Here is a 14,733-nt window from a genome sequence, read left to right on the forward strand (position 1 = left end):
TTGTTGAATCTGAATGAGACCCTTGCTGGGTAGAGTACTCTTGGTTGTAGGTTTTTCCCTTTCATCACTTTAAATATGTCCTGTCACTGCCTTCTGGCTTGCAGAATTTCTGCTGAAAGATCAGCTGTTAACCTTATGGGGATTCCCTTGTATGTTATTTGTTACTTTTCCCTTGATGCTTTTAATATTTTTCCTTTGTATTTAATTTTTGATAGTTTGATTAATATGTGTCTTCACATATTTCTCCTTGGATTTATCCTGTATGGGACTCTCTGAGCTTCCTGGACTTGACTATTTTCTTTCCCATATTAGGGAAGTCTTCAATTATAATCTGTTCAAATATTTTCTCAGACCCTTTCTTTTTCTCTTCTTCTTCTGGGACCCCTATAATTCGAATGTTGGTGCATTTAATGTTGTCCCAGAGGTCTCTGAGACCGCCCTCAATTCTTTTCATTGTTTTTCCTTTATTCTGCTCTGCAGTACCTATTTCCACTATTTTATCTTCCAGGTCACTTATCCGTTCTTCTGTCTCAGTTATTCTGCTATTGATTCCTTCTAGAGAATTTTTAAGTTCATTTATTGTGTTGTTCATCATTGTTTGTTTGCTCTTTCATTCTTCTAGGTCCTTGTTAAATGTTTCTTGTATTTTCTCCATTCTATTTCCAAGATTTTGGATCATCTTTACTATCATTACTCTGAATTCTTTTTCAGGTAGATTGCCTATTCCCTCTTCATTTGTTTGGTCTGGTGGGTTTTTACCTTGCTCCTTCACCTGCGGTGTGTTTCTCTGTCTTCTCATTTTGCTTAACTTACTGTGTTTGAGATCTCCATTTCGCAGGCTGCAGGTTCGTAGTTTCTGTTGTTTTTGGTGTCTGCTTCCAGTGGGTTCAGTGGTTGTGTAAGCTTCCTGGTAGAGGGGACTGGTGCCTGTGTTCTGGTGGGTGGGGCTGGATCTTGTTTTTGTGGTGGGCAGGGCCACGTCCGATGGTGTGTTCTGAGGTATCTGTGAACTTATTATGATTTTAGGCAGTCTCTCTGCTAATGTGTGGTGTTGTGTTCCTGTCTTGCTAGTTGTTTGGCATGGGGCATCCAGCACTGGAGCTTGCTGGCTGTTGGGTGGAGCTGGGTCTTAGTGTTGAGATGGAGATCTTTGGGAGAGCTTTCGCTGTTTGATATTATGTGGGGCCGGGAGGTCTCTGGTGGTCCAACATCCTGAGTTCAGCTCTCCCACCTCAGAGGGACACCAGGCCAGAGCACCAAGACCCTGTCAGCCACACGTCTTTTGGGAAGTCTGAAGTCTTCTGCCAGCATTCGGTAGGTGTTCTGTAGGAGTTGTTCCACATGTAGATGTATTTTTGATGTATTTGTGGTGAGGAAGATGATCTCCACGTCTTAGTTCTCTGCCATCTTGAAGGTCCACCTACTGTGATAATGGGCTGATAACGTGGTTTCTCCAATTCCAAGAGAGGCACACTGTGCAGTACTGTAATTCTTTGAAAGTGACAAATATGTGGTGGTGACGGCAGTTCCTGCAGTCACTGTGAGCTGCGGGTGGCTCTGAGGGCAGCAAGGGCATCTCTGGATGCATGCCTCACGCGGTGGTGACCCTTTGGATACAGCCCAGCTGTGCAGTGGCCTAGACCTCAGCGTGGCTGAGGGCTCTGTGCGAGCCTTTACTATTTTAAAGTGTGCACTTCAGTGATGGTTGTGCAACCATCAGCACTATCTAATTCCAGAATATTTCCATTTCCTCAAAAAGGAACCCTGTACCTATAAGCAGTTAGTTCCAATTTCCCCTTCCAACAACCATCTGACAACCACTAATCTACTAATGTGGACATTTCATATAAGCAGAATCACTCAGTATGCAGCCTTGTGTCCATCTTCTTTCACTTACAATAATGTTTTCAAGTATATGGTTAACTTCATCATAATCATCATTGAAAGATATCTTACTTGAATATAATAAAACCATTTGCTCAGAGTGGTAATAAATACATGCGATAATTAGAAGAGATCCAGCCTACAATTTGGAAGACTGTAGCTTTAGTGCTGATCTCTTCCTACTTTTACTTCTGAGGACTTCAGTCTCCTCTCCTATACAAAAGGGATATTAGATGAGATGACATCAAAGGTCTCTCATTTTCATTCCTGTTACTCCAGGAATCTCAAAGACACACAGACACACACTTCTTGTCTTCTTGGAAAAAAATAATTGTTACAAAATTAATTACCTAGATTTGAAAACTTTAGTTCCCAACCTGATCTGGAGACAGAAAATCTGAGACAGCTGCTATCAGTAACACTTTGACCAGATTATATGTTCAGGAAGTTAACACCAGCTTCTTGATCAGTTGAGAAATAAAACAAAAGACAGCCTGAGCTGTTTGTATCAGTGTGGCTTTCCCTCCAGTTCTGAAAAGGGATAATGTAATCAATGATTTCCATCGTGACTTCCTCCCTGATTAAGAAAAAAAGCTCCATGCTTAAAAAGAACTATTAGAAATTTGCATATTTGCACGATGCGTTTATACTTTTACCTTCCTATCTCATTCACTCCACATCTCCAGTATCTAGAACACTATCAGGTACAGGGTTGGCACTTCATATTCAATATTTGTTGAATGGATGGTGGATGGATGGATGGATGGAAGCTGTATAATGAAAGGCTGATCCAAACAGTAAGGATGAAAAATACATGTTGACTTTTCTTCTCCGTTTTTTCTTTCAATGGGTAGAATAAATAAAAAATGTTAAACACTGAAGGGACAGTGATTCAGAACTAGAAATAAGTTTGTTTTATTAATTTTTATACAACACTAGATACAGTATATTTATTAAGCTGCTTTGTCGCAGAAATTAATCAGCACCAGCTTATGGTTTAAATTACACAGAACCATAGTGTTAATGAAAATATGTGCATATTCTTTTTGGCTGTCTTAAAAATAAACACAAACAAAAATGTAAGTAAATGTCACCTACTTCATTTTTACCACTCCTTGGAAGGAGATGAAGTGATTGTCATATGTTTTTTAAGTTTATGCTTAGCAAATATATACTATATATATATATATATATATATATATATATATATATATATATATGTATGTATGTTTTTGTTGAAGACCAACGGTACAAGATTCTGAAAAGCTACACACTATTGAGCTGAGTTAATGCCCTTGGATTAACTGAGACTTTTCCTGAGTCGGTATTCAAGTCTGGGGAGAAGAGTTGGGTGGCATTCAGGTCCTTCTTTCTGATGCTCTCTTTCTCAGCTACAAATCAACTCTCATCTCTTCCTCCACTCTCCCCTTTCTTCTCCTTTCCTATAACCTCCCGTTGCCATTCTACCATCACTCCATTTCCTTCCTTCCCACTCCCACCAGAACCTAAAGGATGACAGTAACCAATCAAGGTGGAAAGAACCATGACCATCATTTACTTCTATTTCCCCATCAGTCAAAGCCCAATCATGAGAAGGAGATGAAGGTCATGATGAATATTGCCCAGCACTTACACTTGCCTGAATTAATGTTTCCATGATCAAGAGTATTTTAAATATTCTTCTAGTATTTCTAGTTGCTATAAAAATCAAAGCAGTGTCTCTTTGTGCTAACATTTGCAATTACATTTAAATATCACTGTCATGGCAGGAATGTAAAATAAAATCTACCATGCTGATCAGGTTCTACATAGTTGCCATGGTTCTGGATTTCCAGTTTTAAATAGTTAATATAGTTCTATAGTTCTAATATATTCCTTATTCCTTGAACTTTTACTTTCCCTCCTAGGATATAGCCCTTTAGGTAAACAACTCTTCATTTCTTTATTCAGCATCCCACCTTTCCACATTGCGGAAGCAAGTGGATCAGAAGGGATTTGAACTGATACAGAGAATGGGTTTTACATCTTTTGGTTAAATACCAGAAACTACTTGTGTCATACAGGAGACCTGTGTATCACAGCAGTCCAGAGCCTACTTGTGATATCTAAGGTAAGGAGCCTCCCGACTCCACAAAGATGTTGGAATTTAATAAGACGTAGAATGTCTAAATCTCATTCCAACATCTTTTTGTAAATATTTCTATTAACCAAAATCTTGATAAATGAGCACAAATGAAACAAGCTTGTCATGTTTTATAACCAGAAACAGGACTGAATTTCTTCAGTCACTTTTAGTTTCTCTCAGGGTATTTTTATAATAAAACCTGCACCAAAACTTTGGTCCACTTAATAACTCCATTTTGATTCAGAAGTGACCCTGGTGCTCATATAGCAAGTCACAAGTGGCATAACCATATTATTCAGGGATTATGAAAAGAGGAAAATTTGAGTAAATTGTTTAGAAATTAATTTTTAAGTTCCTGTAATTAAACCTTGATTTCAGAAGGGAGTCCTTGCAAGGCTGCAACATGCATCACTGCTACAAAATGTTTCACTCAGCAGCCATTATAAATTAATAAGGTACCTTTTCATTACAGAATCAGGTTAACATGGCATTTCTACAAATATTAAATATTTAAGGGCTCAAAACTGTATCAAAATTCTTTCTGAGAAGATAGGCTTTCAAGAGCTCTGTTTTCAGTATTACTTTTCTTTGTTCATCAGCATAGTTCATTGGGACACTTTTGAGAAAGTCACATTTTTCTTCCATATGTTAATCATCATTCATATATGCTTTTTATTCCAAATGTCCTTGAGAAATGCCTGTCAGTACTATAAACATGAATGAAGAGAAAGACTCATGTTACTTCAAATTTCTCATGACCCTGTAAAGCTGGGGAAACCCAATCATTTGCTTTGGAATGGTGCACCATTCTTATTAGAAAAGGAGATCTGTCTTGTGAGTAGTGATGGGTAGACCTCTGAAGGACAGGTAGCCCCTGAATTCTTACCTGAACTAGAGCTTTGCAGATGAGTTTCCATCTGCCAGATTCTTCCATCTAAAGCCTTCCTTTTTCACCACAGAGAATTCTCCTTTTTATCCACAGCCTCTCAGCTTTCACATGTGAAAGGGCTCCAAAGGGACAAAGCAACCCTTTGCAGTTCAACCTTGACTTAATGAACTGGCAGGGTGAGCTTCCCTCAGATTGAAGTAGTAGAAGCACCTGCAATATAGATTTCAGAATGGACTCATTTGAGGTATTGGGACCAAAAGCATCCAAGGACCATGAAATTCGTATTGACTGAAATATGGAGTGAGGTCTCCAGAATAATCAAATCTTGTGCCATATAATACTTGGGGTTTTATTTTGGAAGGTATTGAGATACAAAAATTTTATCTCTTCCTATAAGTAACATTCATTTATCAATCTTCCTGGAACTATTTAACTGTGTTTCTTCTTTACTAGATAGAATCCTTCAAACACTATGATTAAAAAAAAAAAAAAAATGTACCAGTCAGTCATGACACTCTGTTTTCTACTGAGCCATGTGCACAAATCCTGGAAATAAATAGGTAAGAAATCCCAAGTGGGCACCTGTAGGGCCAGTTACATTTAGAGTTTCCTGGAGCACATATAATTGTGAGATCTGCCCTTCTTACAGTCCTTTGTTTGCCATTTTCCTTGTCTTTGAACCAAAACACAGTTCTTGCCAGGCTTTGAACGTTGAGGAGGCCCTCTCCTCCAGTTGGTGAAGGTCACAGGTTCACCGCCGATCCACTCCCAGTGGCCAGCATGCACTTGGTCATTCAAACCTAATGTGAACCAAAGAAGTGTGCCATAGGAGTTTATTACATTTACAATTGGATATCATATCAACCTGCTATTCAAAGTTAAGTAATCACATACAAATGTAGGCCTACGTTCTAAAACAAGGACTAGGACCTGGGAATCCTATAAGACACGAGCGAGAACACAAGGCTTTGGGGTCAGGCAGATTGGAATCCAAATCCTAGCTCCACCACTTGCTAGTTGAACATCTTTGGGCAGGTTATTTAACCTCTCTGAGTTCTCTGAGTTTTAGTTTTCTCAACTCAGAAATGTATATCTAAATATATCCAAGCCTGTTTTGAGGATTAAAACAGATAACTCATATAAAGCTCATGACATATAAGTGTTTAATAAATGGCAATTATTATTCAGAGTATCCTACAGGCAGAACTCCTATCACATTCTTGTCTATTCTTCTTCCTCACGATTTAAATGTCTCGGTTTTCATATTTGAAAGTAGCTTACTAAGTATTATTTTTAGTCTGGAGCTTAAGGTTTTTTCAATCTGCTACAGTTCTAATAAAAAGCAGCTTTTCTCAACTTGTCTCTCTACTCCCACTGGCAGTTTTTTGAAAATTACACTTCAGTGTTGTAAAGCTCTTGTAATTTTTCTTAAAGAAGCATTCCTCCTCCTGTCTTTCAGAATAGAAATAAAAATAATAGCATGAGAAAAGAATCCACTGCAATAGGATGGCCTGGCAGCTCCCAAACCAAATTTGACCATGAAAACAGTCTTTGTTACATAGCATGTAACCCTCTCCCCACTGGTTCTCATTCTATATTTTGGGGTAGAATAAAATGAAGTATTTTTGGTTGGGAATGACTGTCTCCTCTGGACTGTTTCTTTGAATTATTGACCTTGGGTGATGCTATGCCCAAGGACTTTTTGAGGATAGAGCCTTGACATCAGTCATTGTGGACATAGAGAAAATTTATCTTCCAGGCTTAATTTAATACTCTCAGATGATTTCAGAATTAGACGCTCACTGAGTATTACAGAGATTTTGAGAAGCCAAGAGTGCATTTATTATAATTCCCTGAAATACAATACCTTTAAGGAGAGATGGTAAGAATAGTGACTTCAGTGCACCCTGAGAATTCTATTTCTAAACTGGCTTGAAAAGATTTGTATTACTGTTAAAACTGTAGAAAATATTAAAACTTCAGAAAACAAAGGATAAAATTAAGATCATCTATAATTCTTAACTGGAGATACAAAATAAATTTCTAACTTTTTGGCTTATTTATTTTTATGTCTATACATATATGTATATCACACATATATACACTTCTTTTTTATTCTAAATTATTTCATGCTTCATATGGCTGTAGACAGTGCTTTTTCACTTAGCACCTTGCCACAAATGCAGTGCATTACATATTTTATGTACAATATGCATTCAACATTGAATGAATTCATAAACATAAGGTATTTTGTCATGTCTTTAATATTTGATGCCTTACAAAAGCATTAAATATTAACTATTCTTTCATATGGCTATACTATAATTTATTTCACCATCCCCTATTTACAACTGTTTCTAATTTTTTACTTTTAGAAATAACAATTTAAAAATTCTCTTACTTATAAATTGAATCACATTCTACATTATTTCTTGGAGCTAGATGCCTATAAATGAAAGTATTATGTAATTAAGATGAGTTTTAAAAGACAGACTGTCCAACTGTCTAACCATTGCTTATTACTGTAAACCACAATTATTTGGCCTATGGAAGGGAGACGTTCTCTTCGCGTTCTTGCCTTCCCCCTCAGGGCAGCGCGGATACTTGCCTATCCAAAAGGGCTTTCTTCCACTGATGTCCCAAAGCCATTGCATATGCTGCCTGGAGAGGACAGTTACAAGGCTGCCCAGGTGACTAGGTGCAAACACACGAAAATGAGAGTGTCAGTGACAAGGAGTTCAACATTTCTGCTGATATGAAATGCATAATGGAAATCAAAGATAGTTTAAAATAGAAAAAAAGCTATGTATGTAGAAAGAACTTTCCAAGATTTTAATACTCTATTTTTTTATATTAATGAGTATCTGCAGGGTGGGGTAGGTGACAGCAAAGAAAGTGATTTGTATTATAATATCTGGGCTTTAAAGCACAAATTCAATGGGTTTTAAACATCTTTTGAGAAAATCAGCAACTGCTTACTTATATAGATTAATTATTTAATGCCAAAAAATGACTCTTCTCATGGGAAGTTTCTCTCTAAATGGCATAAATTTGGCAATTTCCCAGTTAATTTGGCCAGTAAGGTAACCCAAACTATACGGATAAAATTACTTGAAGACGACATTTTGAGCTTTGCATGTTTAGTCAAATACCCCAATATTTGTGACTCTTTCATCCCACCCAGAGAAACAGGCTCAGCCTCACTGTCAAACCTTCGTATGTTGCGCAGAAGTTAAAGCACCTGTTCTTACAAATATATATAAACATTTTCCCCAAAATATAATTCTATTTTTAATAAGTTTAAGGTATACAGCATAATGACTTGACTTACATATATAGTGAACTTTGATTACCACGATATGTTTAGTTAACACCCATCATTTCATACAGTTACAAAAAAAAAAAAGAAAAGAAAAGAAAAAAATGCTTTTCTCCTTGTGATGAGAACTCTTGGAATTTACTCTCTAAACAACTTTCAAATCTACCACACAGCAGTGTTAACAATAGTCATCATGTTATACAGTACATCCCCTGTATTTACTTATAACTGGAAGTTTATGTCTTTTGATTACCTTCATCTAACTCTCCCACCTCACATCCCTCACCTCTGGTAACCACAAATCTGATCTCTTTTTCTATGACTTTTTGTTTTTAGATTCCACATGTAAGTGAGATCATATAGTATTTGTCTTTCTCTGTCTGACTTATTTCATTTAGCATAATTCCCTCAAGGTCTACTCGTGTTGTACCAATTGGCAGGATTTCCTTATTTTTATGGCTGAATAATATTCCTGTGTGTGCGTGTGTGCGTGTACCACGATTTCATTATCTGTTCGTCTGTTGATGGACACCTGGGTCATTTCCATGTCTTGGCTATTGTAAAAAATGCTGTTATAAACATGGGGGTACAGATACATCTTCGACATAGTATTTTCATTCCCTTCAGACATATTCCCAGAAGAGGAAATGTTGGGTCATATGGTAGTTCAATTTTTAACTTTTGAGGGGCCTCAATACTGTTTTCCATAGTGGCTTCACCATTTTACAATCCTACCAACAGTTTACAAAAGTTTCCTTTTCTCCACATCCTTGCCAGTGTTTATCTCTTGTCTTTCTGATGACAGACACTCTTAACAGGCATAAGAATTCCTTATGAATTATTTTCTCAGCTAGCTGAATTATTCCTATAAGCAATATTTGATTCTATCTAATTCCCCAACAGTGTTCATTAAAAGCTCTTTAAAATGCTTTAAGTAAAAAGCCAATAAATAATTATTTTTTTTCTTTTCTTCTTTTTCTAATACAGAAAGTCTCAAAAGAAACAAACAAAATCACCTTGATCTTCTTGCCTGGTTAATATCTACTGATATTTTAAAAAGCAGGAAACATCATTAGTAATACATACTTGTCACAACTTTAGACTGTTGAATTTTTTTTCATTTTGCCTGTATCTTTCCAAACTTTAGATTCATTTCTCTGCTTTTCCAGATCATGTAGAGTGAACATAATCTAACCTGTCTCTTAATGATTTTTTTCCTACTAGTACAGTAGTTTAGTTTTGTATGATGCAGTGGTGACTTCAGGGCCTTCTGAGATAGGTAGGTTCTTCCCCACTTTTCTGAATGTCCTTGGGCTGCCGGATCTGGGTTGTGTGACTTGGTTCTGACTTACTGTCAGCTCCTATCTGACAGTTACAGTAGATATGATAGCCAATTTTTCTCCCCTCTCTCTCACATCCAATATGGTAATTCTGAGGTGCTGCGGGTTTAGAACATGGAATATGAAATGTGTATAAAATATAGACTGAGGGAGGGCTTGAGGGGCTGCTTCAGTCAATGTGGTGTATTAGACAGAACATGGGACACCTGGGTTCCACTTTCTGCTCTGTCCCCAATTTCCTTATGGATGTAACTTCCGCCTCAATGTCTTTATCAGGAAGGAACAGGTTTTATTCAAGGATATTTAACATCTCCTCCTGCTTTAAGATCCTTGAAACTGTCTTTAAAAGATACTTTGTAAAATCCATTTTAGCTGGTGAAGTACAAGTTTGATTTCCTTTTTGATGCTATGAGAAGCAAAAAGTCCCAAAAGAGCAAGAGGGGAAAACAGCTGTGTTTAGGCTACGTAAAATGTTAGACCATAGTTATTTACAAAAAAAATATTTAGGCATTTGTATGTTGATTATTTTATAAAAATACCTTCATTTTGTTTTATACCCATATACAAATAAAATAGAGAATATTAACTATATAGATATGTATATATTATAGAGATATAAAAATAAAATAGAGACACACACAAATAAAAATCTTTTGACAGCTCTGAAAGTTGAAAGCATTCAAAGTGTAGTATTAAAAACAGAAACCTTAATTTTTTCAGCTACAGAAATAAACATCTACTTCTTTGAAACTTTTTGATTAAATATAGATGTATTTTAGACTAAATCTTTAAGGATAGGTCAGCAGGGGTTCCAGACACTCCTGTGGGAAAGCAAAATGGTTTCATAGATAATGATCTATAATAATAGAATTACCAAATGTACAATGACTGCCTAAGGAAATGAGCAGATGAGATTACAGTATGTAAATTCAAGAAATACCTAATCTAGAAGTCTGGCTCCTCTGGGCCAGAAAAATAATAAAACACCAATGGGGAGCAAAGGAGATTGGAGATAAAGATTGGGTTGAGTTAGCAATCTGATTAAGGACAAAGGATAGAGTAAAATTTGCTGTTCTTCTTGAAACACGGGTGCTGTAAATGACCATATGTAAAGGACCATCAGGTAGCAAGGGAGCCTGAAGAAACATAACCGAGAATTGAAAAATGGTCCCTGAGACCAAACAAAAACACTCTAGATGCATATTAATTCTAATTATAGAATCTAAAACCATCTCCTAAAAATATTCAGGAGAAGGTAAATAGCCAGGTTATAAAATGTTGAAACTATTAATTTTACATCCCAGAGGAATATTTATTTTTCAAGGGAAAGAGGTTGGAGAAGAGGACTAAATGAACCTGAAAAGTAATGGGTGAAGGGAAGCAGAGAGGCCCATAGAATGAATGAAAACATGTTGAATGACAGGGGAGGTCTTGGGGTTCAGAGAAAAATATACTGAGGAGGTGGCCTTGTCATCCAAAAGTGTTCCTCTTAAAATGACTGATCCAAAAGAATGTGCAGATCTTTTATTTTTGTTTTAGTTTGCTTTTAATCTGCTGCTAGGCATTTGCTGGAATGCCTGTAACTAGTATTAACTGTTCTTGGGATCATCATTCTTATTGTCCTTTTGAAATAAAATGCATATTGAAGTATCATACAAAAGCCATCAGGTCAAATATTTTTACCCATTTTTCACTTAAAATTTGAAAATTAGAAGCTTTTTATGATATTTTTAAAATCTCGGGCTTCCCTGGTGGCGCACTGGTTGAGAATCTGCCTGCCAATGCAGGGGCACGGGTTCGAGCCCTGGTCTGGGAAGATCCCACATGCCGCGGAGCAACTGGGCCCGTGAGCCACAACTACTGAGCCTGCGCGTCTGGACCCTGTGCTCGGCAACAAGAGAGGCCGCAACAGTGAGAGGCCAACGTACCACGATGAAGAGTGGCCCCCGCACTGCAATGAAGAGTGACCCACACTTGCCACAACTAGAGAAAGCCCTCGCACAGAAATGAAGACCCAACACAGCCAAAAATAAATAAATAAATTTATTAAAAAAAAAAAAAAAAAGAACAATCTGCCTAACAATAAACTGATTAATTTAGGAAAAAAAAATAAAAATCTCACACCAAATATATTTTATCTCTTACACACCCTGGAATACCGTCAGAAGTGGTATTTGATAAATGCTTTAATTTCTGGACCAATATGGTAAATACATAACATGTAAGTCAAAATAGTTTATATTACTGATAGATACATAATGTCACTCTCTAAAATATGATGGAAAAACTCCAGTTGCCCCCTGAAAACTTTCTCTTGTTCTGAAAGCTGTCTCAGTTTTACATCTAAAAAAAGGTCTCAGTACTACAGTTAAAACAATTCCCTGAAACCAGAGGTTTATAAAATTAACTTCACAATGATATGAAAAAGTTAGTTCTGAAACTGCTTATAACATAATGTTTGATCTGCTATATACGATCACTAATCCTCTTGAATTAATAGGGGAGATAGAAAATTTCCATCACTATTATACTGGATTTTATAATAGTTTACTGCAGAACAAAATACCTATTTATGTATTTCTTAATACCATTATTCTGAGATTATGATCTTCTAGGTTTTTGGTGTCAAAAAACATTTCTTATGAAATAATGGCAATTAAGGTAATATTGTTGATGTCTTCATTTTGACAATCCTGTATTAGTCGCCCAATATCTTTTTTATTTTATTGATCCACCTAATTACCCAAATCTGTTGTATTTCTATACACTAACAACAAAATATCAGAAAGAGAAGCTAAGGCAATAATCCCATTTATTACTGCATCAAAAAGAATAAAATACTTAGGAATACCTAATGAGGCAAAAGACCTGTACTTCGAGAGCTATAAGATGGTGATCAAAGAAACTGAAGATGACAAACAGATGGAAACTTATACTGTGTTCTTGGATTGGAAGAATCAATATTGTTAAAATGACCATACTACCCAAGACAATCTACAGATTCAGTGCAATCCCTATCAAATTACTGACAGTATCTTTCACAGAACTGGAACAAAAAAAAATTTTTTTAATTTGTATGGAAACAAAAAACACTCTGAATAGCCAAAACAATCTTGAGAAAGAAGAATGGAGCTCGAGGAATCACACTTCCTAACTTCAGGCTATACTGCAAAGCTATAGGAATCAAAAGACTATGGTACTGGCACAAAAACAGACACATAGATCAATGCAACAGGATAGAAAGCCCAGAAATAAACCCATGCACTTATGGTCAATTCATCTATGACAAATGAGACAAGAATATACAGTGGAGAAAAGACAGTCTCTTCAATAAGTGCTGGGAAAATCAGACAGCTACCTGTAAAAGAATGAAATTAGAACATTCTCTAACACCATATACAAAAATAAACTCAAAATGGATTAAATATCTAAATGTAAGACTGGATACTACAAAACTCCTAGAGAAAAACATAGACAGAACACTCTTTCACATAAATCGCAGCAATATTTTTTTGGATCTGCCTCCTAGAATAATGGAAACAAAAGCAAAAATAAACAAATGGGACCTAATTAAACTTAAAAGCTTTTGCATGGCAAAGGAAACCATAAACATAATGAAAAGACAACCTATAGAATGGGAGAAGATATTTGCAAATGATGCTACTGACAGGGATTAATTTCCAAAATATATAAAGAGCTTATACAGCTCAGTATCAAAAAAAGCGAAGCAATCCAATTGAAAAATGGGCAGAAACCTAAATAGACATTTCTCCAAAGAAGACATACAGATGGCCAACAGGCACATGAAAAGATGTTCAAGATTGCTAATTATTAGAGAAATGCAAATCAAAACTACACTAAGGTATCACCTCTCACTGGTTAGAATGACCATCACCAAAAAGCTCACAAATAATAAATGCTGGAGAGGGTGGGGAAAAAAGGAACCCTCTTATACTGTTAACAGAAATGTAAATTGGTGCAGCCACTATGGAGGTTCCTTAAAAAACTAAAAATAGAGTTACCATATAACCCAGCAATCCCACTACTGGGCATATATCTGGAAAAGACAAAAACTCTAATGTGAAAAGATTCATGCACCACGGGGTTCACAGTAGCACTATTTACAATAGCAAAGACATGGAAGCATCCTAAATGTGCATCAACAGATGAATGGATAAAGAAGAAATGGTATATATATACAATGGAATATTACTCAGCCATAATAAGGAATGAAATAGTGCCATTTGCAGCAACATGGATACAACTAGAGATTATCATACTAAGTGAAGTAAGACAGAGAAAGACAAATATCATATGATATCACTTACATATGGAATCTGAAAAAAAATGATACAAATGAACTTATTTACAAAACAGAAATAGACTCACAGACAAAGAAAATAAACTCATGGTTACCAAAGGGGAAAAGAGGGGGGGAGGGATAAATCAGGAATTTGGGATTAACAGCTACACACTACTATATATAAAATTGATAAACAATAAGAACCTACTGTATAGCACAGGGAACTATATTCAATATTTTGTAATAACCGATAATGGACAAGAATCTGAAAAAAAGAATATAAATATATATATATATGTAACTTGCTGTACACCTGAAACATTGTAAATCAACTATACTTCCATAAAAAATAAATTTGTAAAATAATATTTCTATATTCTAAAGAAAAAAATTAATTTATCAAGAAAAGAAAATTTGTCTATTCCCTTTTTGATGGAGAAAATATACACAATTCCTATAAATCAATAACAAGAAGACAAATGACCCAAACTACTGTTATTAAAAAGGTTACTAATGAAATTCTTGTCTTTTTAAAACATATATTATTATTTCTTTTGGGTAAATACCTAGGAGTAGAATTGCTAGGTCACAGGGCAGATGCTTGTAACTTTATAAGAAACTGCAAGACAGTTCTACAAAGAGGTTGTACCATTTTACAATTCCACCAACAATAAATGAGAATTCCATTTGCTCTACAACATAGTCTTTGTGATTTTAACTATTCTGGTGGGTGTGAAGTGGTATTTTATTGTGGTTTTAATTTGCATTTCTCTGGCATCTAATGGTGGTGGGCACCTTTTCATGTCTTTATTGACCAACTGTCTCTCTTTACTTGTGAAATCTCAAAGTCAATTGCTATTTTTTTAACATCTT

The 14,733-nt window shown here is 35.8% G+C and overlaps 1 protein-coding gene across 7 annotated transcripts in view; it reads right to left on the minus strand.

Annotated features, from left to right (window-relative positions):
• Positions 1–2,775: 2,775 nt before the first annotated feature.
• The window catches only part of FREM1 (FRAS1 related extracellular matrix 1), a 171,341-nt gene continuing 159,383 nt past the window's right edge, over positions 2,776–14,733 (minus strand). For 6 of the 7 annotated variants that reach the window (XM_032635999.1, XM_032635997.1, XM_032635998.1 and 3 more), the window contains 2 exons: positions 7,507–7,592; positions 2,776–5,698 (listed from right to left, as the gene is read on the minus strand). In XM_032635999.1, coding sequence (XP_032491890.1) covers positions 5,499–5,698; positions 7,507–7,592 — 286 coding nt within the window. In that variant the 3' untranslated portion in view covers positions 2,776–5,498. The remainder of the gene's footprint in view (positions 5,699–7,506; positions 7,593–14,733) is intronic. The other variant, XR_004350496.1, reaches the window with a different exon arrangement.

Source organism: Phocoena sinus, chromosome 6, assembly GCF_008692025.1.
Source record: "Phocoena sinus isolate mPhoSin1 chromosome 6, mPhoSin1.pri, whole genome shotgun sequence".
Taxonomy (NCBI): domain Eukaryota; kingdom Metazoa; phylum Chordata; class Mammalia; order Artiodactyla; family Phocoenidae; genus Phocoena; species Phocoena sinus.